The 25721-nt window shown below is 46.2% G+C and overlaps 4 protein-coding genes across 8 annotated transcripts in view; 3 read left to right on the top strand and 1 right to left on the bottom strand.

Moving 5' to 3' along the window:
• The window catches only part of Ance-3 (angiotensin-converting enzyme Ance-3), a 34821-nt gene extending 15120 nt beyond the window's left edge, over positions 1–19701 (bottom strand). Inside the window, exons 1-10 of one of the 4 annotated variants that reach the window (XM_012297925.2) lie at positions 19494–19701; positions 16308–16544; positions 15242–15400; positions 15035–15131; positions 14604–14747; positions 14316–14507; positions 14142–14239; positions 13731–13900; positions 13540–13664; positions 12634–12976 (exon numbers count right to left, since the gene is read on the bottom strand). In XM_012297925.2, the coding sequence (XP_012153315.2) occupies positions 12634–12976; positions 13540–13664; positions 13731–13900; positions 14142–14239; positions 14316–14507; positions 14604–14747; positions 15035–15131; positions 15242–15400; positions 16308–16541 (1562 nt within the window). In that variant the 5' untranslated portion in view covers positions 16542–16544; positions 19494–19701. Of the gene's footprint in view, positions 1–12633; positions 12977–13539; positions 13665–13730; positions 13901–14141; positions 14240–14315; positions 14508–14603; positions 14748–15034; positions 15132–15241; positions 15401–16307; positions 16545–17371; positions 17614–19493 lie in introns of those variants that run through there. The other 3 variants (XM_012297928.2, XM_076539152.1, XM_012297923.2) reach the window with 3 other exon arrangements.
• LOC105664239 (uncharacterized) lies at positions 553–4938 on the top strand. Of its 2 annotated transcripts, XM_012297921.2 has the most exons (4): positions 553–2552; positions 2729–2782; positions 3097–3328; positions 3470–4938. In XM_012297921.2, exons 1-4 carry the CDS (start codon positions 2499–2501, stop codon positions 4483–4485), a joined length of 1356 nt encoding a protein of 451 aa, XP_012153311.1. In that variant the 5' UTR covers positions 553–2498; the 3' UTR covers positions 4486–4938. The 2 variants fall into 2 exon arrangements, with proteins under 2 accessions (XP_012153311.1, XP_012153310.1); XM_012297920.2 differs by lacking the exon at positions 553–2552 and having other exon boundaries at positions 2647–2782.
• On the top strand, positions 6283–8147 carry LOC105664264 (uncharacterized). The gene is made up of 2 exons (XM_076539176.1): positions 6283–6365; positions 6646–8147. The coding sequence occupies exons 1-2, from the start codon at positions 6363–6365 to the stop codon at positions 7918–7920; spliced, it is 1278 nt and encodes a 425-aa protein (XP_076395291.1). The 5' UTR covers positions 6283–6362; the 3' UTR covers positions 7921–8147.
• Positions 10246–12094, top strand: LOC105664238 (uncharacterized). Its single transcript, XM_012297919.2, has 2 exons — positions 10246–10387; positions 10651–12094. Exons 1-2 carry the CDS (start codon positions 10376–10378, stop codon positions 11761–11763), a joined length of 1125 nt encoding a protein of 374 aa, XP_012153309.1. The 5' UTR covers positions 10246–10375; the 3' UTR covers positions 11764–12094.
• Positions 19702–25721: the final 6020 nt, after the last annotated feature.

The raw sequence follows: 25721 nt of genomic DNA, 5'->3' as shown, positions 1-25721 counted from the left end.
TTTCTCGATCGACCGACTATGCATGTCAGTTCGTAGGCCACCATTCGTTTGATCGTTCGATACGAAATCGGACGGTGTTAGCCGCGACCTAGTTCGCTCGTTGCCAAAACACCCCTTCCGAATCGATGCTCTTCGTCGTTCCCTTATCGTTCACGTGTCCTCGTAATTTCCACCGACGCGACATCAGCCTGCCTCTTCGACCCGTTTCTATTTTTCGACAGAGCCAACAACCATCGACGCCCGCATTTACGCGAAATGTCGTTACTTTTATCGAGAGTATAATATTTTCAAAATAACGAGTAAAGAGATAAAGAGATAAAAATGTGCGTAAGTATAGAAGGAAAAGCAAGTATTAAAAGCAAGTAGGAGCGTAGTCCCCCTTTTGAAACGAGCAAACCGGAAACTTTAGCAACGACGCTTCGGAAATGTTCAATTAGCATCGTTACGTGGACGAGTTCGTTAGGCAACCCCGTGGATTCTTCGAGCCGGTTACAGGTTACCGATTACTCCGCGAACATCCGCGAACATCCGCGAACATCCGCGAACAAAGGGGACTCTCGTCGATGCGATTAATTACCGAGTAAGAAAATGGTGCGCGTGAGCCAGCAGTCGTTCGAAGCGGTGTAGGTCGTTCGGGGAAAGGCGGTGGAGCGTGTCGAAGATCGTGGTAGCAAGTTTAAGTTCCGAGCTTGGAGCCACTTGGAGCGTGCCCAACCGACCACTTGACTCGTGAACCGTGGATTTACGTGCTCGTCCGATCGTTACGAAATCGAGTCGCGCGCGACCGAGGTCGAGAGTCTTCGTCTTTCTTTTTCTCCTTTTTCTTCTTTTATTCGGTTTTAAGTAAACGTCGAGCCTTTCTTCCCTTCCCGTTTTACACTTACAAGTCTTCTCAAATATATAGATATCGCGAAATTCACCCAAACATACAATTTATACTATTACGAGTTCTCTACGAATTCTCTACTCTTTGTAAATATTTGAAAGGATCATTTTTACGCGTTTCAACGATCGCAGCGCTTACGCGCGCCGGTGGAGACTCGTCGACTTTCGCTTTCGACGAGGTCAATAAAGAGGCAAATGGTAATTACAGTAAATGGTATAAATTAATGCTCAGGTATTTATTTTCGATATCTTACCGCAATAAAACGACGTAACTTTAAGTACGAGTAAATTCGAAATATTTTGCAAACATTAGTGTTCTTCGATATTAAGCTCTTTTAAAAGAACAGTAGTAGCGCCATATAGCGGTGTACCGAGGAATCGATGGCTCTCCGTCTACCGCTAAATGGCGCTAGAGGTATCGCTTTCGAAGCGCTGTATAAACAATTGATTCTCGCTAATGATAGGCAATTTTCTTAAAAACTCTATTGCAATGCACGCTTCGAAAGCGAAATTGGAAAACTATGCTAAAAGCGCGAAGCATGTAATTATGCAGCATTCCTTAAATCGAGATCGCCGTTTCGCTATCGAATTAGCCGTCTGAAACGCATCGCGTGTCGATAAACTGTTAAGGAGCAATAATTAGTATTGCATCGCGAGTTTTCTATTGCTTACAAGCGTTATCGAGAAGACTTTTTATTACGTCTTCGCGCGTTTAACCTTGTACTCTTCTCGACTGTTGCACCGAAATTATTGCTCGGCATTAAAATGTTGAAATTCTAATTGAATCAGGCAACAGGACGGTGTGGAGTATGATGTACTCCAAACGAAAATAATATTATTTTTGTACGATATTAAAAGATTATACGCGCAAAAGATAAAACTCGCAACAGACCAAACGCAAAGAAGAATTGCTGATCTTCGAGATGCTACTCTGCCTTCTTGATCTTGTACCGTTCCGACTACGCATGTAGCGTGTATAACGGTTGTTTTAGCATTCGAGTATCTTTGGTACGATCGAAAAAAGTATACCGAAAGCAAACGGGGTGAAACGCGTTCATGGTCGCGTAATGATCGCGTGCGCGTCGTGAAATCTCGGCAAAACGATTTCTATCGAACATCATCGTCATTTTCACTGCAAAACCGATGCTCGACTCGTCGACGTGTTACGTGTACCTTCGCGAACTGTCCACCTTGTTTATACTTTGTACATATAATAACCGTAACGGCAGTAACGGCACAGTTTCCACCGATCCGGCTGTGAAAGTTCGCTGTAGAATTTGCTCCTGAACTCTTTGCTCGTTTGCCGGAAGACCGTAAACGTTGCCAGTTAACTGGAACTGTTTCGTTGGAAATTTATTTTTATTTTTCGTATTTAACGTTGCCGTTTGCGAATTTCATTCCGCTTTCGAGTAGAAACGACGAAGCAGACGTTCCTCTCGTCATTCTACGAGACAATCATCGACGGATTTTTCGCTTTCGATTCGCGCGTGATTCGCATTCGAATCCAAAGACGATCGAGGTTGACGAAGGAACTTAGTTTATTGCAGGAAAAACGACGGATCGGCGAGAACGTGTCGGAATGACGGTTGTCGCGTCGCTCTTTTTGTCCGTACATGGGCCGGACCGATGGGAAATCGAGTTCTTTCAGCGGATTCATCGCGTTCTCGGTACGATATCTCGAAGAGTTTCACTCTATTCGAGAACACACGAGATGCGAAAGTGAACGAGTTCCCTCTTTGGTGAACCCATCGATGCGGCGTGTGCAGCGTATGGATCGACAATGAGAAACTCGTATATAAAAGCTAGCGAATCCACGCGACTGATTTACTTACGTCTGATCCAGATTCTGTATCCGTACACCGAAGAAGATCGATTCGACTTCGAGATGGGAGACACGGTACGTTTTAGAAAGAGAGTCTGTTCAAGTGATCGATACGATCGGTTCGACGCGACAGTGAAGCCTCGAGTTCATCGTCGATGAAAGTGAATCTTGGTCGGAACGTTGTTCGAGCGATTTGACATCGTGTTACGTATAGTGTAGTTCCAAACGAAATCGACAACTTCCGATATGTCTTACGAATACTTGAAGGTTGCACGCGTGAATTTACAAGTTTTACTAGCTCGGATTTAGAACGAATCGATCTTGGTCGAGTAAATTGTTTACGATGTAAAACATAGTGTCGAAAGCTTTCATTTTAATCTGTTTGCTAGAGTACCGTGGTGGTGGTATTTTCGATACTGTTGTTGGCCACAGCGTTCGGTTCCCCTGTCGAAGTGGAGGAGGCGGACACATCCACCGGACAGACTTACAAAATAACGACAACGAGGACACCGGGGTATATGAGATTACAAAGAAGTTTTCGTCGTTCGGAAACGCCATCGAACGACAGTTCCGAAGAGAAGGATCGCGAAGCGAATTCGTCGGAATCTGTCGAGAAACGCTGTGAGTATGATCAACGGGTAAATTTCGGTGTACGCCGGTACGATTAGGCACCAGCAAATACTCGAAATGAACGGGAAATGATAACGCGATTTATAAGAAATAATTTTTTACCGGTGAAACTGTTAAGGAATCTAATTGCAGATGACGCGTACAACGATCAGCCGAGGAACGAACGGCTGGAAGCGAGCCTCTCGGATGATCTAGGTTTGGACGGTGGTGCGGAAGAAGCAGGAACGTTCTTTCACGACTTCGACGGAGGTGGACTACCTCCTGTCGGTGTGCCTCGCGACGGTCAAGTTCTGGCTCACGATGTCCACGAAGACGTGCAAAAATTGGTGACGGTTGTAAAGAAGGTAGCCGTACCTTACCCCGTAGAAAAAACGATCCGATACCCGATCGTGAAAAATATACCGTATCCAGTGAAGGTACCTGTACTTCAACCGTACGCGGTCGAGAAGACGATACCGTATCCTGTCAAGGTTTTCGTCAATATGCCGTTTAAGGTACCCAAACCGGTGCCCGTGGTGAAAGAGGTACCGTATCCGGTTCAGGTACCGGTCGATCGTCCGGTACCGGTGAAAGTTTACATACCGGATCCGTTCCCGGTAGAAAAGAAGGTTCCTTACGAAGTTAAGGTACCCGTGCCCGAACCGTTCCCTATCGAACGCAAGATACCGGTACCTGTGAAGGTACCTGTACACGTGGCGCAACCTTATCCGGTCGAGAGGGTGGTCCATTATCCGATAAGAATCGAGGTCGAGCAACCGATACCGGTACCCGTATCGAAGCCTTATCCGGTACCCGTGTCCAAGCCGGTACCTTATCCCGTTGAGAACCCAGTACCGGTACCTGTCAAGGTCGAGATTCCTAGGCCGGTACCTGTGCCGGTTGACAAACCGGTACCTGTCAAGGTAAAGATCCCTGTACCGGTACCTTATCCCGTGGAGAAAGAGGTACCGTACACTGTCGAGAGACCGGTACCTGTACCCGTAAAGGTGGCCGTCGATCGACCGGTCCCTATTCACGTGACAAAATCGGTGCCCTATCCTATCCAGAAACCGGTTCCTTATCCTATTAAGGTGCCGGTCGCTGTACCGGCTCATCGTCAAACGGTTGCCCTCGAACACGGCTTTGGATATCACGATTGGAAACGATGAATCGGTACTTTAGAACGCTTACGCGAATAACGAGTGTGCGGCACCGAGAAATTCACGCGTAAACTTTTTTTTTAGAAGAAGAATTTCACCAAAAAATGGATATCGCATATCCGAAAACGAGTGATTTTTTTTCTCGACGATCTTTCTAGTAGATAGTTATTTAACTCGAATCGATTTTGCGGCTACCTCACTTTTCGCCGATAGATACGACGCCCATTTAAGTAGTTTAATCCTCTTTAAAACGATAAATAAGAGAGCCGAGAAATTTGTTAAGTTTACAGAGGAACAGGTAACGCCATCTCGCCGATTATTCAGACTCGGCTTTACGACGAATCGCGTATTCCTTTAGAAAAGTTGGCGAGCTTGTATCGACGATACCGTTTCTTTCTAGTGCGTACATGTTCCGCGAGAGGTTGTACGATGTAAAGAAAATAAATGGATTTTACGAAACAACGATCAAATTTTTTTCCCGATTAATTTCCATCGCGTAACCAACAACCAAATAAATGCATGTAATTTATTAAAGCCTTATTAAAATGCCTTATTAAAGAATCCAGAGAAATAAAGGATTTTTACTTTTTTCCGTAAACATTGAGAAATTAGAAAATTTGATTCCGGGTACGATTACTTTCACCCTTCGTGCAATTCTATCGCAACACATAATTTTTGTGGTTGCGACATAAGCGAATCTTGTATCGGTATTTTCGTCGTTAAAAACGAAAGAAAGCTTCTATAATAATCGATCGTCCTTCCCTCTTCGAGTTTATCGAATTTCTGATCTTTAACTCGATATTCTATCGTGTCCGTGCAAGCGTACGAATAAAAATGATAACATCGAGTTTCAAAGTTATTTCGAATCGATAGTTACACGATCGAAACGAAGCTACCGAATATTTCTCGATTTTCAATATTTCGATATGATGCGAGTATCGATGAACTTTGATATTGGATTTTAGCACCGCGTAAAAGTTTCTAGGCAACGATCGAAGCAGGAGAAGAAAGCGGCGCGTTTAAAATGGCGAAGCAGCCTGAAGAGAACTTTTATACCGGTTTCGGTTTCACTGAACTTGAACGAGAAACTCGATGGTCCGCGTGATCGATGAACAGAACCGGAAAGAATTAAAGAACGTGATCGGACTGCACGAACTATATACCGTTCTATATATACATATAAATCATTGACCAGGGAATTTCGCAGGCTGCCGAAAAGACATCGGTAAAAGAAAAACAAGTAACGTAGCGAGAGATGGTCGTTTGGCATTCTGTTGGTCGCGAGTTCCGCGAAACCGAAACGCGCGTTTCTTCGTACCGAAACGAAGTATCAGGGTTTTACGATTGTCCCCTAGAAAGTGGCTGTTCGCTTTCATCTGCCGATACGTAAATCGTATCCTCGCGTCGCCTCGCGTCGTTCGCGAGATCGTAGAACCTACGTAGCCCGGAATCGATAAGAATTTTTCATCGATGGACCCGATGGAAAACGACAAGTACTATTTTTTTCTTATTTCCGAGTCAAATTTACCAGCTTCGATTTACTTTGGTTAGATGGTTTTTACTTCTGGTTACCAAAATAGTAGAAACGTTTTTCTAACAATAATTCGCGTACTTGGAATTTCTTCGCAGCGAACGAAACAATTTTACGATCGGAACAATAAACCCTTTCTTTCCCAGCGTTTCCGTGATTCTTGACCAACTAATTTCCAGGAGAGACAATGACCGTTTAACCGTGGATAATTGTCACGAACAAGGTAGTGCAAGTCCATAAAGGTCCAGCTGGTTGAACCGGCGAAAGTCGTCCACCTTGTATAAATAATACTGGAGCAGCGTTGCTTCGAATTCAGTATACCTTTATCTATCGTAGCGAATGGAAACGCGTTATCATGGTTTGTATTCTTCTACTACTTTTCATGCGTCATGTATGTTCCTCGCGACACCGCGTCGTCTGGTCGCGTTAAATTTTATTTCGACGTTTTAATATTATCGTCGCTATACGATTCGAAATTACTGCAACGCGTAACATAAGTCGGAACCCGGTAAAATAGAGGAGGGTTAACGTTTCGTTAAGAGTTTACAATTTTAATCCGTAAAAGCGACGATCGATCGATCGATAGAGAAAAGGAAATTGCGAGTTAGTCGGTAATCGATGTATCGCATTCTGTTCAGCGACGAAGTATCGTGGCGTTAGCGTGGCTGTCGATCGTTCTGACCTGTTCAGCCACTCGTCGCGAGGATCTCGAGAGGGCTGCGGAGTTGGCAGTGGAGAAGGCAGCCGAGAGGGCAGCAGAGAGAGCCGTGGAGAAGGTGCTGGAAAGCGGCAATTCCACCACGGAAACGAAAACCGTACGAGAATCGTACTCCACGGTCCGGAAGGCTCCGTACAACAGGAAATTCGAGGGCCGCTCATCGTCGTTAGAGGACGAAGGTGAAAAAGAGGACGACACGGTAGATTCGTGGAGATACGTTTCGAGGCTATCGGGATCGAGACTAACGGGAGGATGGTTGGGCAATGTCGAGGACGAATGGAGAAGATTTCCGAGAAGCGAATCGTCCCACGAGATTTCGTCGTGGCAGCGGCCGAGAGCGGTAACCGTGGAGAAGAAGGTGCCGGTACCTGTTACCGTCGAAAAGAAGGTACCGTATCCGGTGTATCAACACGTACCGTACGAAGTGAAGGTGCCTGTACCGCAACCGTACATCGTCGAGAAGAGAGTCCCGTATCCTGTCAAAGTGTTCGTCAACGTACCCGTCGAGGTGCCTGAACCGTACACCGTCGAGAAGAAAGTACCTTACGAGGTGAAGGTGGACCGACCTGTACCGTATACCGTGGAGGTAGCTGTGCCTCAACCGTATACCGTGGAGAAAAAGGTACCCGTGGAGGTGCCGGTGCCGGTGCCGCAACCGTACACCGTCGATAAAACAGTGCCGTACGAGGTGAAAGTGCCGGTTAAAGTTCCTCAGCCTTACCAAGTGGAGAGCAGAGTACCTGTACCGGTGAAGGTGCTGGTGGACCGACCATATTCCGTACCGGTGCCTAAACCGTATCCGGTGGAGATCGCGAAACCCTATCCGGTGCCGGTCGATAAACCGTACGGTGTACCGATCAAGGTTCCTGTGGACGCACCGTATTCGGTACCGGTCGAGAGGCCGGTACCCGTCCCGGTAAAGGTACCTGCACCCGAGCCCTACGCTGTCGAGAAACCTGTCCAGGTGGAAGTGAAGAAGCATTATCCCGTGCCCGTCAAGGTACCAGTGGACAGACCTTACGAGGTGTACGTGACGAAACCGGTGCCTGTTCCGCTCGAGAAACCGTTTCCTTATTGGGTACAGGTACCGGTACCTGTTGATCTTCGCTGGAAAACTGGTTTCAAGGACAGGAAAGATTCGAACGAGAAACGGCAGGCCGAAAGATCGCGCAGCATCTCGAGATACTTATCCTAGAAACGTGTTCGCCGGGAAGCGCCTCGAGTACTTTGTTATTTATTTTGACTGGATCCTTGGATACGAAAGGGTTCAGAATTCTTCGTGTACAAAAAGAAAAAAAGAAAAAAAGAAAAAAAGAAAAAAAGAAAAAAATCGTTTCGAATACTTTTCACTCAGGAGTATGTAAGATTCTAGTAAATAAGTTTGTAAGGAGAAATAAAAAGTCGACGTCGTTTTGGTCCTTGTTCTTTCCACGATGTAATTTCGTCTCTTTGTTAGATCATTCGATTAACCTGTTTGCTGCTTCGATAGAAAGTCGTGTACTCTGCGCGTGGTAATAAGCGTAAGTATTGCACGGACGAAAGGTTGACGTTTATAGGGAAGTATAGCGCCAGAAAGAAATGTCCGTGTGAACGTTCCGAGCGTATAGTAGATAGTACCGTGCAAGTTATCGCATGGAATCGACACGCGGCAAGCGGAATCGCGTTACGGCTCCTGTTACGTTTAACGAAATTCCTTGCGTGGAAGTGCTCGCTCGTTAACGTCTTCATCGCGAATTCTTCACGCGTCGTTCTATCGTGTACGCTATAGAATACGCGATACGAGGAGGAGCGATCGCGCTCGCGGAAATTCCGCTCGTACACCTTTCGCTGATCGCGAGAATAGCCGCGAACCTCGCGGAAAGATTGTTCGATAGACGGGAATTATAAATTCCCCCCGTAATACCAGATATCTTTCTTCCGGTCTTGTAAAGCGGTTTCCATCGATCAACAACAAACGTGCATCGATACGTGATTATATCAGACCGATCATTCTACGCTCGAATAATCCGGCGAGTTATCCCACGAGACTGTTCTCTTTTTCTTTTTAACGCTTCCATCGTTACAAAACAATCAGCCAACGTTTCACTCGACTCCACCTCGTTCCTCGATGCTTCCTCGCCGTTTCACTTTCATAAGAACGTAATTGATACTTAAACTCGCGATTAAACACAGTGGATATTGCCTGTGGCGCAGGAAAAGATTCCCATCTTTCATGCACAAGATACGTTCATTTATCGCGTTTGCGAAGTATTCCTATCTGAACTAATAATAAATATTCTATCAGCGATCGAGCAGAATGTTCATTTTGTCTCGATTCCATGCGTTTCTATTCGACTCGCGAATAATTTCTCCGATCCTTGATGCAATTAAAGCGCATCGACGCGTTGAAACGACTAGGATCTACACGATCGATCTCTGACTCTATCGTAGTTCCATCCGGATCGTATATCCCTCTTCCCCTCCAACGACCCTCTCCCTCTCTCGTCGCTTTTCATTTCCCTTACTCCGCCGCCGATCCGAGTCCTCTTCCTTCCTGTAGCTTTCTTCGTTCGACCAAAGGATCTCGTCGCGGATCAGAGGACTCGACCGAGATTGGAAGCGCCTTAGCCACGCGCCGCTATCGTACTTCCGTGGGTACCGGATACGGAGGGGGCACTGCTCCTGCCTGCCGTGAAACTTTTCGATATGGTAGGAGTTACACCTTCGAGAAAGAAAGACGGAACAGATTCGAGTACTTTGAATGCGAATCTGCGCGATCAATGGCGTACAACAACATTTTCCTTCGTTTTACTTCGATTTCGATTTTAAACGTTCATCGATTATGCCGTCGATCTGTCGGTGGCGGCGCCACAAATTTCTCCTATCGACCTAACCGATTAAAGATCGGACAAGGCAAATTGAATAACTATATTAATAGCAATATAATACGAACGCTATCCAAAGCCCGTTTTCTATACTTGTTCGCTGCTTCTTCGATTCTATAATATTTGAAAGTTGATTGCGATCCCTTAAATTAAAAACGATGTATAAGTCGTACGTGTGACGGGTCGCGTTAATAAAACAAGGAAAGAGCAGAAGCCTAAGAGATTTAATTTAATCGTTAACGCGGTGAATGTAAATCAGATTTATCCTTTCTATCGTTACGACATTTCCAATCTGCCGCTACCAGAAACTGACCGATTTCGTCGCTATTGAATCATCGAAATCGATCGAGTAAACCGAAATTTCAAATTCTTTCGAGCGTTTCCCTCTACGTTGTCCCTCTACGAGTTGCATAAATTGTTAATCGATCGATATTTGTACAGGGTGCAGTATGATCGGCGTAAAAATGATACGGTAGTTGTTCGAAGACGGCAAGAGGCGGTGGTCGGCAAAGGCTCGAACGTTTCCTTTCACCCTGGAAGAGGATCCAACGCGTGCTACGCCAGTGAGCGCTGTTATGGAAACAGCGTGTCGGTCTGGGTAGGATTTAGAAAAATGCTATAACGTCGCGAACCATACGCGAACCGCCGTGTTTCACTTTTCCGTGAACAGAGGGGCTCGCTGCGATCCACGGACGGGGGAAAGCGGGCTATAAAGTCGGTGGTATCTTGGGGGGAAGTATCCAGTAAAGTCTGGACATCGACCAGATATTCAAGTGTCCGTAAGACATGAACATTTTGGTGAGTACCGTGTGCATCTGCCCTATTTCTTTCGTACAGGGTATAGATTAATTGCATTTAAATCGGAATTTTTCGAACATTAGTATCGGAATATATATATGTATATTTTTTTTCTCTCTCTCTCTCTACGCGGAGCGCGGAATCGAAGTTTTCGAGATTTTCGGTAACGAGCTGTAAATCCGAGAATTTACACGTACTAATAGACTCGTACTAAGAGAAAATTAGTAGGAGAAAACAAAAAACAGGGCGTACCATGATTTCAGGTAACCACGATATTGGTGGGTTTGGTGGCCGCGTCGGTCTGCGAGGAGGCCGTGAAGGACGTCGAGTCTTCGGAGTCGACAGTGGAAAAGAAGCAGGAGAAGCGAGGGTTGAGTCATTACGAGGGAGGCGCGGAAGGCGGTGACTACGGGGGTGGACACGAAATCGCTCTATCGGGTGGAGAGGGTGGCGATTACGGCGGTGGATCCGAGGGCGGTTACGAAAGTTACGGAGGTGGTTACGGTTACCAAGAGGGTGGCAAAGTAAAAGTAATCACGATCGAGAAGAGCGTGAAGATACCGTATCCGGTCGAGAAGAAAGTTCACTATCCGGTGGAAAAAGAGATACCGTACCCGGTGAAAGTTCCCGTGCCCGAGCCGTACCCTGTCGAGAAGAAGATACCTGTACCGGTGAAGGTTCTGGTGAAGGTACCCGTACACATTCCCCAACCTTATCCGGTAGAGAAGAAGATACCGTACCCGGTCCATGTGCCCGTAGAAAGACCGGTACCGCACAAGGTGTACGTACCGCAACCGTACCCGGTCGAGAAGAAGATCCCGTACCCCGTAAAGGTACCAGTGCCGCAACCGTACCCGGTCGAGAAGCCTGTGCCTTACACCGTCAAGGTGATCGAACACGTGCCTCAACCGTTCCCGGTCGAGAAGCCCATTCCCTACCCGGTGAACGTGCCCGTAGAAAGGCCGTACCCTGTCCATATTCCCAAACCGTACCCGGTGCCCGTCGAGAAGCACGTTCCGGTTCCCGTGGAGAAGCCGGTACCCTATCCCGTGAAGGTACACGTGGAGAGACCGGTAGGAGTGCCGGTGGAGAAGCCGGTACCCGTGGAAGTTAAGGTACCGGTGCCGGCTCCGTATCCCGTGGAGAAGCACGTACCTGTCCCTGTGGAGAAGCCGGTGCCTTATCCGGTAAAGGTACCCGTCGAACGACCGGTTGCGGTACCGGTCGAGAAACACGTGCCTGTGCCTGTGGCTAAACCCGTACCCTACCCGGTCAAGGTACCCGTAGCCGTATCGGTGCACGGCCACTATGGCGGAGGAGGTTACGGCGGAGGAGGTTACGACGGTGGCTACGAGTCTAGTTACGGGGAGCATTGAAGAATTCGTTCGCCATCGAGTACCGCGTCGAGTTGCTTCGACTCGTCCGAGTTTCGATTTTTCTTTCCGACGCGAATCTATTTATAGTAATCGATCCCTCGAGCATGTCGTCGCTCGGGATCGACGTTGAGCTATTTACGAGTTCTCGTAATTCGCTTAGATCGTAGCGTGTAACCCTTTTATACCCGAGTACCTAACAATACATTGTACGCGTACACGTTGTATTGTACAAAGAATTCTGTTGGTTATCGAGGACCGAGTAAACGACCTTTATTCGGTCCGGCGAGCAGCCTTGTCTTTCGCTTCTTTCTAATAAAACCAAAGAACAAAATCGACGGCGTTTTAATTCTCGTAGCCCGTTCCTTCCTTAACGCGACGCGCTTTCCTGGTCCGCGTCGCTACTCTAGATTCGAGATTCTCTATTTCGGATGGCACCGACACCGAACACTCGGCGATTTCGTAACGTTTATTTCCCGTTTTCTATCCTAAAGAGAGAGGGATAATCAAGCTCGCGATATCATCTTTGATTCGACTTTCGCGATTCACGGTAACGCAACGTTACGTTCGCAACGAGCGTCAGTTTCCCGGAAAAGTTTGAAAGTAAACGACCAGCCACGATCGTTTTCCCTTCTCCAGCTCGCGAATCCGTTAACGCGGAAGCGGACCGGTAATTAACACGCAACAAAAACGGTCGAGCGATTAGTCGAACTTCGAGCAGAGTCGAGGAAAGGGAAAGTTTCATACGATCTGGTTTACGTATTAACCGGAGCGTAAATACGTAATCGTTTCCGTTTACTTCCTGCTAGCCGAAAAATTTCAACGATCTGGATCGGGCTCGCGATCCCGAATACGATCCAAGAAAAGACTCACCGTATGTAAGGGATGTTCGCTGGAACGTGATATTTGGCGCCAGGGTCAAAGTCGTCTTCCGATCTCAACACGGGCGGTTTGATTCCGGAATATTGTTCCTTCAGTCGATGCCAATGACAGTTGTAATCCTCCCTGGTCACGTAACCGCGAAACACGTCCCATCGCCACCTATCCATGGCGATGCTGAACGGTAGCATCACTAATTTCTCCATCGCCAAGCTGAACAGGTAATTAATGTCCGCGCTTCCCTCGTCGATATATTTATTGGCTAAACCTAGAGTTTGAAGGTGGTGTGGAGTTGCCACGCTTAGCGCGACAGCTTCGCCCACAGCTTCGTGGAATCCTGAATCGAGCAAAATAATAATCGTTCGTTATCGAGGAATAACGAAAGACGATAAAGATAATTAGATGGACACGAAAGGAGAGGAAGAATCGAGGAACGTAGCCAAGGTCGTTGAAGATTCGTATTCGCGCTTATAGTCGATATTCGGTTTGTTTATGGAACGGTGAAAGCGCGATTATACGTGGCAGTAATAAAAATATTCGAACGATCTCGCGCACGGCGCTGAGCGTGGAGAGTACGCTCGCGCGCGAATCTAGCTGGAGCGTGTCGCTCTCGCTCTCGCTTTCGCGCTATTACCTGTAAAAGTTGCCGCGGACCGCCTACCGCCTACCGGAAATCGAGCGAACCGCTTACGTAAGAATCGCGCGTCGTCCACCGTGTGGCATCGCGTGTCGTTCTGTCGCGTTTCTCGGAATTCTCGGAAATCTCGGTTCTATGCTCGAATAACTTCTAGTTATTTTTCTCGAAGATTTCTTCCTTAACGCGATATCGTTTAATGTCGTTATTAACTAGAATTAGGAATTTACTAATTTATTGATAATTTATTGGTAAAACGAGGATACCTGGGTTAGCGCCGTCCCGAAATTCCCGCGGCAATCCGCTGTATCGCAGGAAATATTGAATGTGGGCCATCTCGTGATGCACCGTGATCAAGTCCTTCATGGTAACCTTGGTACACATCTTGATCCTGATCGAATCGAAGGTAAAAAAACACGGAAAGGATCGCGTTTATCGGTCGCGCGCAATCAATTACCTGTAATCTAAACGATTGCAAAAGTCCCACGCAGAAGCTTGGCAAATCAACGGCCGATCTCCTGGGTCCGCTATTATGCTTCCGGCCCAGAATTCCGGTGGCATGGCGCTCAGGTTCATGGACAGATAAAATTCTTCCGCGATACGGAACATCTCTATAGGCGTATACCCCTAAAAGAAGCAACGAGACATTTCTAGGTCTTAGCGACGAGTTCGATAAAGGATATCGAGGAAGACGGACGGGGCGAAGTAACGCTTTTACAAATTCTTCGTTGCTTCGCTATTACTTTCGAATCGTAACGGTTTTACTTTCGATTCTACTAGGAAACACAATGAGTCGTGCTCCGACCGAATTCATTATCTCGTCTAAATTCGTTTCTCCGACTACGATTACGCGATACGTGGTCGTTACCTGCGCTTGCATTTCCTGCGTAACGTCTATGTAATTCTTTCCTGGATAAGGTAAAGTAACGTCGATGATATTGGTCCAGGATTGTGCCCAAATGTTTCCTATTAACGTTAATTACGTTCCCGTTATAAACGAATATATTCGATAAATTTGATCGAATTAGGAGTATGTCGGTACCGAGAATATGAGCCGGAAGTGGAGCGTGAGCGGCGATTTTCTCGGGTCCGTACAAATCTCGAAGTTTCCTCCGAACGTACGCGTGCAATTCTTCGTACAATGGTCGTATCATTTCCCAAACTTCGTCGATATCTTGCTGCAGATTCGGAGACTCGTAAGGGAACATCCAGTATTCCGCTGCGTCGGTGAAATCTGAATAAATAGAGGAGTTTCGTTGGTTACGCGTCAATGGTTATTCGAGCAAGATTTACGATCTTGCTTGATAAGTTAAACGGTTATTCGGCATACTATTCAATCGAGCCGCTTCGTTATTCAAAACCACCAGTTGTTGGTAAAGATCCTTGATCCTCATTCCGCTTCGTCTTCTCCATTCCGTCCACACGTACTGCAATTCGTCCCAATTACGACTCCTCGCCATGATCTGCGATATGTCTGAAAGAAATAAAACTACTTTTTGGAAGATGGCTTTTCCGATACGCGCGAGCGTACACGCGTAAACCATATGGTACGATCGAGGCCCGAACGCGGAAGTTTACTATCTTTTCAACGACTCTGCTCGCTTTACGGTTCATTTACTCGATCGATGTAGCCTTTGTAAGAACGAACGAACACGTAACTCACGCTCGTAGAGAAACTCGTACGTAATCGTTCTTAAAAGGATGCGATCGTGTCCTGAAATTCCTAATAGAAGACGTTTTTAATTTCGAACGATTAATTACCTGGGTATAAACGTAATCCGCATCGGAAGGGATCGTTGTACGCGCAAATATTCGCTTCGTTGTAAACTGCCAGCATGTCGTTGATCACACGATTGTACTGTGAAAAGGAATAGGAAAAAAGACGAATGATTTTCTCTTACTGGTAAGATATACGCTATAATATAGCTACGAACGCGAATATACGTATAGACGCGTTAAGTTAGTTACCCTGTCCAATTGATCCGGAGGAAGCGCAGACGGTCCAACTACCGATAAATATCTGAGACGTCTTCTGGTCACGGGATCTCTAACGTTGTTCCTATCGATTCTCGATATCAGAAACCATGCTTGGTTTTGAAAATCCGCGTATATTCTCTGCGACTCCAACTGAAAATATCAAAGTTTCGATAGAAATCGTTCGTCAGGGGAAATTTGAAAATATATCGGGATTCCGAATAGTCGCGTTAGAAATACTCGAGTCGAAAGCTTAAGGTAGACAACAAGGTGATAATCTGTTCGAAGGTGATCGTTCGTGCAGAACTGGTTCGAAGCGACGAGTTTACCGTTACCGATAAAGCTATCTGCATCCTTACCGAGATTACAGGGGAAAAACTGTGTTGGATAAGAAAAATGAGTAACGAAGTAAGGGACCGCCCTAGAAAGCTACAAACTAAACGACGCGACGGTAAGGTTGCGGTAAAGGATTCGAAGCGTTTTCGCGAAACGCAAGGAGAAGAAGAAGGAACTATTATAGTTGGAAGAAGCCAACGATTATCATTAGCATCACGCGATTCGTCCGACGGATTTCGCGTTGAAGGCTGAAGCGCTCTTTTTCCGTTCTCGTCGGAACCTCCGCGACCATTCTGGCTGATGGCTCGTTCTTGCGAAATTCTTCGGTATATATCTTCACAATGGCTGGGAATATTTCCCGCGGAGGTGTTCGGCCTCTCGCGGACAATGCAGACCGCCCATCCTCGGAGAAATCCTCGTGTGCGATTCCTCTCCACCACTCCAGGATCGCGTCTCGTGTGCCGATTCGTAGAACAGGTCGAGGTCCGACGATGAAGTTTCGTCGTCATCAAGAAATGTCCAATGCCCGAAGAGAGGAAAATTCACTCGTTAAGTAGAATCGGTGAAAGTAATTTCAGAGATAAGGTTATCTAGTCCCCGATAGCCCAAAATTTCTCTGGTCGCGCGATAGCGAATCCATGCGGGTATTTTGGCCACGATTTCGTCGAGTTGTCGCCACTCGTGCGCATAGAATTTCGATAGAATTCGAATAATTAATATTTACCGCTTGCAGTTGAGTATATTCGTTTACGTCCGTTTCGTAGGCCCATTGCGAGGCGACGTTCGCGCTGCATCTTTCGGTGCCTAAAAAGTCCAATCTCGCCAAAATATCTTCTAAATCCGCTTCGGTGGGCGGAAGACGTCTGTCGTAGTTGTCTCGAGAATTCTCTCTGGACGAAGGTAAATCCAATTGAGCCGCAACGCAAGGGAGCAAAGTAAAAATAATCCAAGCCGGCATCGTCTGAAAAAGGGATGTTAAAATCGTAATTCGCGTTCTTAATTTTCGCACTTCGATCTCGAATCCCGAACGAAGGTACGTTTCCTTCCATCGAGACTCGATCAGCGGTAACGAATAAGATTATAGCGCGGTAGATATTATATTGTTTTCATAAATTATGCCACGGTACTGGAAGCTGAAAACGTTTACGTGCAATTCATTTGTTCACTTCACGGCCACGTGTTACGTGTTCGAGTTACGTATTTCCTTCCAGCATTTCTAGGCTGTTCATGCAGAGCAGTAGGTCATCCGCGATCGTCTCGTAGATCCTCCGTCCTTGAACGTTAGATACTTGCCGCAAATCGATTGTATTCGTGTTAGCGCTAATAAGGCTGACTCGTGAGAAACTACCGCGATATTCAGGGAACGTACCGCGTACCTCGTCACCTGTTTCTCTTCGAACGATACGATTTATGATTTACTACGTTTAACGCGGTTACGATCGAAACCGATGCGTTTAACGATGTTTTATGAAACAGATATTCTCAACGTTCCGGAAAGGATCAAATAATTGTTTAGCGCGATAAGAAAATTTAGACCCCCGAAATAATTAGGTTGTTTCGCCATCGTAAAGATCTCGGCCCAGAAATCTCAACGATCGGGGAAAAGCCGAGCACTTGCACCCTCGTACGATTGTCTAACCGTTAGCGTTCTCGACTAACAGTTAACCGTTTCACCCTCGTCGAAATAGAGTCAGCCACTTTCCCCCTTCGAGTAGGTCGGCAAACAACGAACGAACACCACGAGTTTCACGAGAAATCGATATCGTCGATTCAAAGAGGCTGACTTACTAAGAGGCGACGTCTATCTCGGCCCTTGCTGCAACGAGGGCTTCCTCTTCGATCGATCGATCGATCAATCAACGGACACGCCGATCGCGATGATGCACACGGATAAACGCGATGCCAACGACGAGAGGTTGTTTCGTTCTGGCGTCGTTAAAGGCCTCGTGGTCGACGCGACGCCAAGTGTACATTTATCCATGTGAAGCAGTTCGAACGAGAGAGGTCATCCGTGGCAAAAGGTGGGGATCCGAATACACCTCGTCGCGTTGTCGTCGCGACGATGTCTCGTCGCGTGGGAGGATACATCGCGTCGGATAGGAAGGGAGTCCTAACTATTTTTCGAGATATCCTAATTGTTACGGCGTATTTACGATATTATCGGCAAACGTATAGAAGAACGGCCGAACGAGAATCTCGGTTACCGATTACGAAAGTCCGAAGCCTTCGCGTTGACAAGCGTCGTCGACGGCGGGTCTGAACGAGTCCCATTGTCCGCGAAGCCAGCGCGCGCCTACCGAAGCCGTTCGACAATCGGACGTTCAATTTCATCGAAACGAAACGTTTTCGATCCTTCGAATTCTCGGAAAATCGACCGAGTCGAAATTGCGAGGAAAATTGTGGGATACGGCCGCGTAGATAAAAAAGACTCGACGACGAGCGCGCAATACGAGTACGTGTTCCACTTTGCATATGAAACATAGATCGTTGATTCCACGAAAACGAAGATAAAAAAGAAGTAGAATGATTCGATGGGCGATAGGACGGCAGATGATTCATCACGATCCACGGGTATAATTATGCAATTATCTTGTAGAAGTAATCTCATCGATGTCGCTTCCTGCTTCGCCTGGCCTACCTGTCTTTCCTGAGAATTCAAGCGCCCATTGTGTCACCGTCGCATCAGCCTTTAATTCAACCCGTGATTCACAATTTTGCAAGTTTTAATAACGATACCGCGACTGTGGGAAGTTGCCGAGATATAATTGTACATTTATACGCCGCTGTCAATACTCATTGTTCGTCGCGATTAATCGCGATCTTCCGTCCGTAGAGTTTGTACCTCTTCAGCGAGAACAAACATTCGAAGCATGTATAATGTGATATAAATAAATGAAATCCGATCGAATATCTAAGAGCGTAGGGAGAGGTACGAGAAGGACCGCGAACTTGAAAGTTCAGAAGTTCGGAAATTAGTTGTCGAACGCGGTTGCCTATCGTTGGACCACGGAGAGCCTTTTATAACGCTATTTCTCGGAGACGACGATATCGAACCGTGGGAAAGGATGCAGAGTAAAGTCTTCGATTTATATTCACGACCGCTCGTTCAAGGCGATCGTTACTCGTGTATACTCGTTTTCGCGTAATTTGTACACGGCATGTCGGTGACTAAACCGATCGTCGAGAAAATCGTAAACAACCGCACCCTGTACCGTTCCATTGGGATAGTTCGACGATGATCTGGAACGCGAGTCGCCGTATCTATAGTTCGGACCTTGACCGATCGTTCTTATATTATATCGAGTTAATAATTTTATCGGAAAATTTCCGTTAACTCGTAAAGTACGCGGACGGTTAATTTTGACGGAGGGTGTTCGCGAAGGAAAGCGAATGAACGCGGCGCGGCACGGAGCGGCGCAACGAGGCGAAGGACGCGACGAATTCAGGTTTCAATGTCTCCTTCGTCAGATGTATCGTACGCGATCGAAGCGCTTGAAAAACGCGCTTCTTATTCTCCCAGCGAACAACCACGACAATGCTAATCCCATCTGGAGATAATGGCTGCACGAGGTACAGCTCCCACGTCCTGGCCGCAATTCCGAGTTCAAGTACGGGAACGTTTACGGAACGCAGCCGTGCGTTTCTTCTCAATTTTTTCTTAATCGCCTTCGAGATTAACAAATTATTTTATTTCTTTTTCTCGTTTCGGGTACGATCACGACTATCGAAGAAAATTCCATCGACGTATAGAAGCGTTAGAACCGTTTGAAAATTTCTTCGAGGATTTTGGAAAATTAATATAGTGTTTGTATAGGGTGGCAAAAGAACGAGGAGCGCGGTAACGTGTAGCGAAAAAAGAATGAAATTGTAGTTAATTGGAAGAATTAAGACAGAAGCGTTCTTATTTTACCGTATCTTACTGTCCACGCCCTCCGACAGATCCGATGCGTCCGAAGCGACGAAGAACGACTGTTCCGGTACTTAGCTCGCGGATGCACAATCTAATTTAGATTAACGAGTCTCGAGAGTTAATGGTAATAAAAGTACATTTCAATTTCGAGCTGTCACCGTACGCGGAAATCTGTGCGTTGGTTTGCCGCAAAAATGACGATTACATCGAATTGCGCGACAGAAGGCGAGCAATTGTCGGCGTTATTACGAGACAGTCGATGAAACGTGGGAAAGCGTTGATTACTCGTTACCGGTATTACGAGAACTCGATTATTCGAAATGGATCTAGTCTGCGATAAGATCGCTCGATTAAATAGACGAGTCGTTTCGATCGATCGAACGCGTTAACTTCCCTCGTCGAAGCTCGAAGATGATTTACAAGAACGCTCGCGGTAAAACGTAATTTGGAAGAGGAAAAATATTTGTTACCGCGAGTAGATTTATGAATCGTTTTGATAATCTTTCACCGCGAGTACCGAGAAACGCGAGTTTCAAGGCGATCTTCTTCTTTTCATTTTCGTCGCTGTTTGAAATTCGAGCGCGCAGCGCGTCACTTATCCGTCTACGCCGAGAGGGGATCTGGACATTTCGTTGTTTCTTTAAATTTAAATTGTAATACGAGACAGACGATAATTAAACGACTTGATCCTCGTTGACGCTTCACGCCTCTTTCTTTCTTCGATACTCTTTGTACGCGTTCGAAGAATACGAGGGACCGTATATAAAAATACGTTACACCGTTTAGGAAATTTTCGAAAAGATCGTAATGAACCGAAGAGCCGGAAGCAGAGGACGCGCACGACACGTCTTTTCGATAGTTGGTGCCGTGTATAACAGGTAACGCATCGGTGTTCGAGACTTTTCGCCACGAGTTTTCTCCGTATTACGCAGTCATTGTCAGCTCGCGTGTACTCGCGATTGAGTAACGTTCAACCTTCTTTTGCGTCTCTATTCCCGTGTAGACAGCAGAAAATTACCGTTCTTGGCAACGATAATGTCGTCGAGAAGAAAATTTATTGTCGCGTTTTTAACTCGCGAAACTGATGACAATTTAAATATTAACCGTATTCACGATTAAATAACGTATACTGCCTTATTGTCGAAAGAATCGCGAAGAAGATTATCTCGACTGTAATCTGTAATCGTTTCGACTCTATTCCTCGAACGATAGCGAAGGACAATCTCGAGATATTGTTGAGAGATAAGTTTGTTAATTCGAAAGAGGATCGTTGAAATTGTTAATTACGTATGCATCGAAAGCGCACGAACTTATGTTCAAGAACGAGAAAGACGATGAATGAACGCTGATCTAAAACCGACGATGCAGAGTCGGTTAACGCAATTAGAGTAATTACTGATCGCTGATACGATCGATAGAGAATCAGGGAACGTTACTCACGATTACAATCGTGAAGTAGGCAAGGGTACAGGTTGTCAGCCAAAGTACATCGATCGATACGATCTACGTGAAGGACGACGTTGGAATAATTATCGTCTTGGATTTCGTTCTTACATGTATTATAACATTTGAATTCTCGCGCTTGTTGTCCGAAAACATTACCGATGGTGTTCTCTAGCGGCCAAACACGAAACTAACGTAACAAAGAGTTGGATTTTCTCGCAACATTACGCGTTTTTACGTTTTCTTCACGCTCGCAAGTTGCTCTACCAACAATACATAGAGAATCGAATAAACGCTGCACCTGAGAACGGTACAAGTGGCGCCATCTCTCCGGCGAACGGGCTGAACTACACGCATTGGAAACACCTGCTAGATTAGTTCGCTCCTCCTCCCGCTAGATGGCACTACCTGGTCAATCGTTATCGATCGTGTCAACCATAAGATAAAGTGTTCCGTAGACGATAAAGGTTGCGCCATCTAGCCGTAGAGGAAACGAACTAACCAAGCAGGTGTATCCGATGCGTGTAGTTCGCCGGAGAGATGGCGCCACATGTACCGGTTTTTTTTTTACCGAGTGTCCGGAATATTGATTTTCCTGGCTTACGCGATGTTGGTATTTCGTATCGTAAATGGGAAAACAGCGACGATAACGAAGTTAGGCGATTTATCGACGGTTGCAGTTATAATCTGGCAAATTGCAATCGTCCGATTATTCGAATCGTGCGAGCCGCTAATTCGAACCGCTACGACAAAATGATAAAACTGTCGGTCGTGACAGAGTGTTCGTTTACTTTGACGCGAAATTGCCAGTTTCGTTGACGGGATTTGATTGCGCGCGTACACTCTTGACGCGAGCGTGTCGTAATCGTTCGATCAAAGAGCTGGATCGCGTACCTCGTGGAATTTACTGTTACGCAAATTTAGACGGCTCGAGCAGCTCTCTCGAGCAGATTATTTCACCGAACCATGTACGATATTTCTGCAATGCGAGGCGTCAACGCGTTACGCGTCCTTGCATTTCTCTCGTGTCTCGACAATAGGTTCTCACGATTTTCTACAATTTTTCGCAATTGTTTACTCATGGGAAATGAAGCGCCAACGCGAAACGAACGGGGACGGTGTCGCTCGATTTTAGTTAATCTTGATTTTCGCGAATAGACGAAGGAGAGCGTAATCGTGATGATCGAACGGAACGAGTTTTCGCTCGAAGGTTGAACGGATCGAAAGTTTTCGTGGAATAGAATCGTCGACGAAGGAGAATCGAGGATGGAAAATCGACTAACGAGCCTGTCGCGCGAAGGCAACGCGGTGACCTCATAAAAAGGTGCATTCGTATTTCTAATTGCTTGTTCGCTGGTTTGCACCGCCTTCCGAGTAACAAACCAGCAATTTACTCGGCGCGTCACGCGCATCGAACGTCCATGAGCTGAATCCGTCTAGAACGGAAGCCCGAGGAACGTCCACTTCCGGTGGTGACGCGAACTCTCGGCGAATTTCGTGAACCAGATTTATCGCTGCTCGACGGAACGAACAGGAAAAGGATGTAACTGTTTCATTCATCGCGAAACGTGTCTACGCGATGTATCACGACATGCAAAAATAGCGACAGATCGTATGACTCAGTTTGCGAGTCGAAACCGCTTACTTCGCGGATACGCGGCTCCTCTACGTGACGGATCACGGTTCCGGCAACGGAATAGACTGCTGAATGTTCTCATAAATTATACCGAGACGATTCCGGCGTATCAAGGACTGACGGAATGCGTGGCCGGTTCAAGGTCGGTCGTCGTCTCTCTTCGTCGACCGATCGACGACGATTTCTTGCCGAATCTTCGATGTTTTCCGAGTTTCGGGACAGTTCACCGACGACAATTTCGATTCGCTCCAATAGGAAAAAGTAACGGTCGACGCGAGACAGTATTAGCTCGGTCGGATTTTCAATGCCACTATCGATCCTCGAGACGGTACCGTCGATGGACTGGTTCAATTAAAACAGCTCTTTCATTCATCGAATATTTGTTTCTTTTTTTTTCTTTCGGATTAAACGATCGAACAGCTGGAGAACGTAGAAACATGTATCGGTTATCGAGCGGTTACGATTTATTGGATCAAGGTGTGATTTGCGTCGAACCGTCACGCGGAAGAATTTTGTCCGTGTTTTCCAGGCCGCACCAGAAGGCAACCAGAAACACCTTGCACGATGATTTTGCATGTACGGTCTCGTGTTCCATTTGCCGTTAATTTGACCGCGTATTCGGACTTGGAACGAGTCGATTATACGCGCAGATGGAAATACAGGATCGTCGAGAATCGTTTGAACGGTTCGACAACTTTCGATTAAAACGAAAAAAGTAGAGAATCGATAATCAAGGTGACGGAATCTTGTCTCGTGCTCCGATTCGATTTTCCAGTTCGTTCAATGACTAAACCTTCGTTAGACTTTCGTAACGATCCTTGTCGACGACCCGCGCAATTAATTTTCCAATTTTACGAGTACACGTATCGCGCGATAATTGACCGGTTCGTCGCGTCGTTGTCCTTCGGTCTTTTCGTTTTTGTCTCTGCGTTCTCCCTGTTCGCTCCACTTAACCGCGACAATTCAACGAGGAAATGGCCTAAGAATCGAAAGTGGAAGGACAATGGGATCGAACGATCGAGATCGGCTGAAATAATCTATTACGAACGGAATCATGATTCTACGGAGCCGACTATACAAGCGATCTCTCGTACTTTCGAAATTCAATTTGGGCTCGCGTAATTCGACTGTATCGCTCGAATGTTTCGCGCGTAACATTTCGGAGGAAATTTCATTTTTACGCTCGACGAGCAACGCGTCGAGCATGTTTCCTTCGAATTCCGACCGATGCCGATCTAATGCCTCGCGATAGCGACTATTGTTCTATTCGTACACGTGTACCGAACATCGAAATATTGGTCGGTGGTTTCAAGGCGAACCGCTGTAATCGCCCTTAGTAGCGAAAGGGTTAAGAGCAACGTACGTAAACTTTGTTTGGGACAAAGTGCATCGTAAAGAAGGTGAACGGTATGCGAGTTATTATTCCAAACAGGTTTCACGGATAATCGCTCGCGTGACTTCTCTACTGATCTAAATTCCTAGATAAATGTTTTAATAAAGAATTTCCTACCGAGGTTTATGAGATTCCTTCGAGTATCTCGCACAGGTAGCATACACTTCGCGCATTTAATTTATCGTCGTTTAACAAGCGTCGTTTCTTTCGCGTTGGCTCCTCGCGCGTCGCGTTTTCTCGAACAGATATTCTTACGAAATAGTTTGCGACTTTAGCGAAGCGAGAAAATTAACGAACGACGCTTTGAAGCTTACGAGTACGAAGGAGGGAAAGGTCCGATATCTTTCGGTTAAGAGAATTAAATTGAAGAGCACTGAAGATTCAAGGATACAAGGATTAACCTTCGACGCGATATCGGATAGTCATTGATCTTCTCGTTGAACCGCTTCGTGGATGAAAGCACGGTAATAATTATCGGGTTAAGGTCGTAGATTGGTACGGTTGATAAGGTACTCCTTCTATCGGGATAAAAAGGCAACGTACGTTCACGGTAGTTCGGATGTTACGAATAGCGGTTAGGTAACCGAAGATAATCGTTAGGATCCGTTCTTTCGATTAAAGAGCGAATGGTTATTAGGAAAACTTGAACTCGTTAATAACCGAGCATTAGCGCGAACTTTTGCAACGCTTTCAGACGGCAAAGGCTTACCTCTCGACAAGATAATGGTGCTCGCGTTAATCGGATCGTTGTGCTGTAGCAGCTCGTTGCTGCGTTTTCGATGTACGTAGGTTGCGTTTCGGGTTTACGAGCTAACCTTTCTATCGTTGTGCCGATTTTATTCGTCGTAAACGTTACGTTGTCGGGTTAGAAACGCGATCGAATAAACGATGTTATTATAGGTTTTGCTCATTTGCAGCCGTCTCCGTAATATCCATCGATCGCGCGATTAACAATGACACCGTATTGCTCTTTCGGTCGATGAAAACAATTTTTTCCACGGACCGCTTAGACGGCGCGAAAGAAAAAAGGAGAAAAAACAGGCAAATATCCCGTCCGAGAGGTCTCTATTCTTCGCTTCTATCGGTAAGATCGGTCGCGTCAGCGTGAATTCACGCTTTTTTCCTTGGACGAGCAGGACAAATCGCTGTAGGGGAACGTCTAGACCGAGCAGACGTCTAGAAAATGTCAGAACGCGAGACTACGCGTGTTTTTGCCACGATTTCGTCTTACAATAGCGTTTAAGTTAGGCGTAACTCCGAATTCCGATAATATTAGACGCGGTTGCGACGCGATCTTGAATCTCGTCTGACGCGGTTAATCACGTTCGGAGATCCGGATTCCGATCGTGATCGCGGTGCTGTAATCGTTCGAAAACGTCACCGGGATGTCGCGAGTGACGCTTTAATAGAGATCGCGTGGCTAATTCGATTTTGCAACGGTGATCGCGTTCCTCCGATCTTACATCGTTCTCCTTTTTTCTTCGATTCTTCTGTTCCGCGGCACGTGGAATCGATTAGTCGAATAATCGCGTAGGAAATGGGAACAAACGGCGTACGCGATAAAATCCCGTTTCGTGTTCGAACAACGTAAGTTCATCTTTTAGAGCAATAACCAGAAATAATCGTGAACTGTTACGCTTATTAATGTAGTATCGATGCGTGCACGAATCGATAACGAAAAGAAAGCGATAAAAGGAAGGCTTACAAGTCGATAGCGATATTTTCCAGCGATATCGAACAATGTTCAATTGACCGG

The sequence above is a fragment of the Megachile rotundata genome, chromosome 13 (genome assembly GCF_050947335.1).
Source record: "Megachile rotundata isolate GNS110a chromosome 13, iyMegRotu1, whole genome shotgun sequence".
Lineage (NCBI taxonomy): Eukaryota > Metazoa > Arthropoda > Insecta > Hymenoptera > Megachilidae > Megachile > Megachile rotundata.
This window is presented reverse-complemented; position numbering and strand designations above follow the sequence as displayed.

Bases quoted from the DNA above. Each gene is read 5' to 3' on its own strand.
- LOC105664239 (XM_012297920.2), top strand. From the start codon at position 2,666: ATGAGAAACTCGTATATAAAAGCTAGCGAATCCACGCGACTGATTTAC. The intron at 2,783-3,096 runs GTACGTTTTAGA...TCTGTTTGCTAG, and splicing joins ACTTCGAGATGGGAGACACG to AGTACCGTGGTGGTGGTATT. The intron at 3,329-3,469 runs GTGAGTATGATC...ATCTAATTGCAG, and splicing joins GGAATCTGTCGAGAAACGCT to ATGACGCGTACAACGATCAG.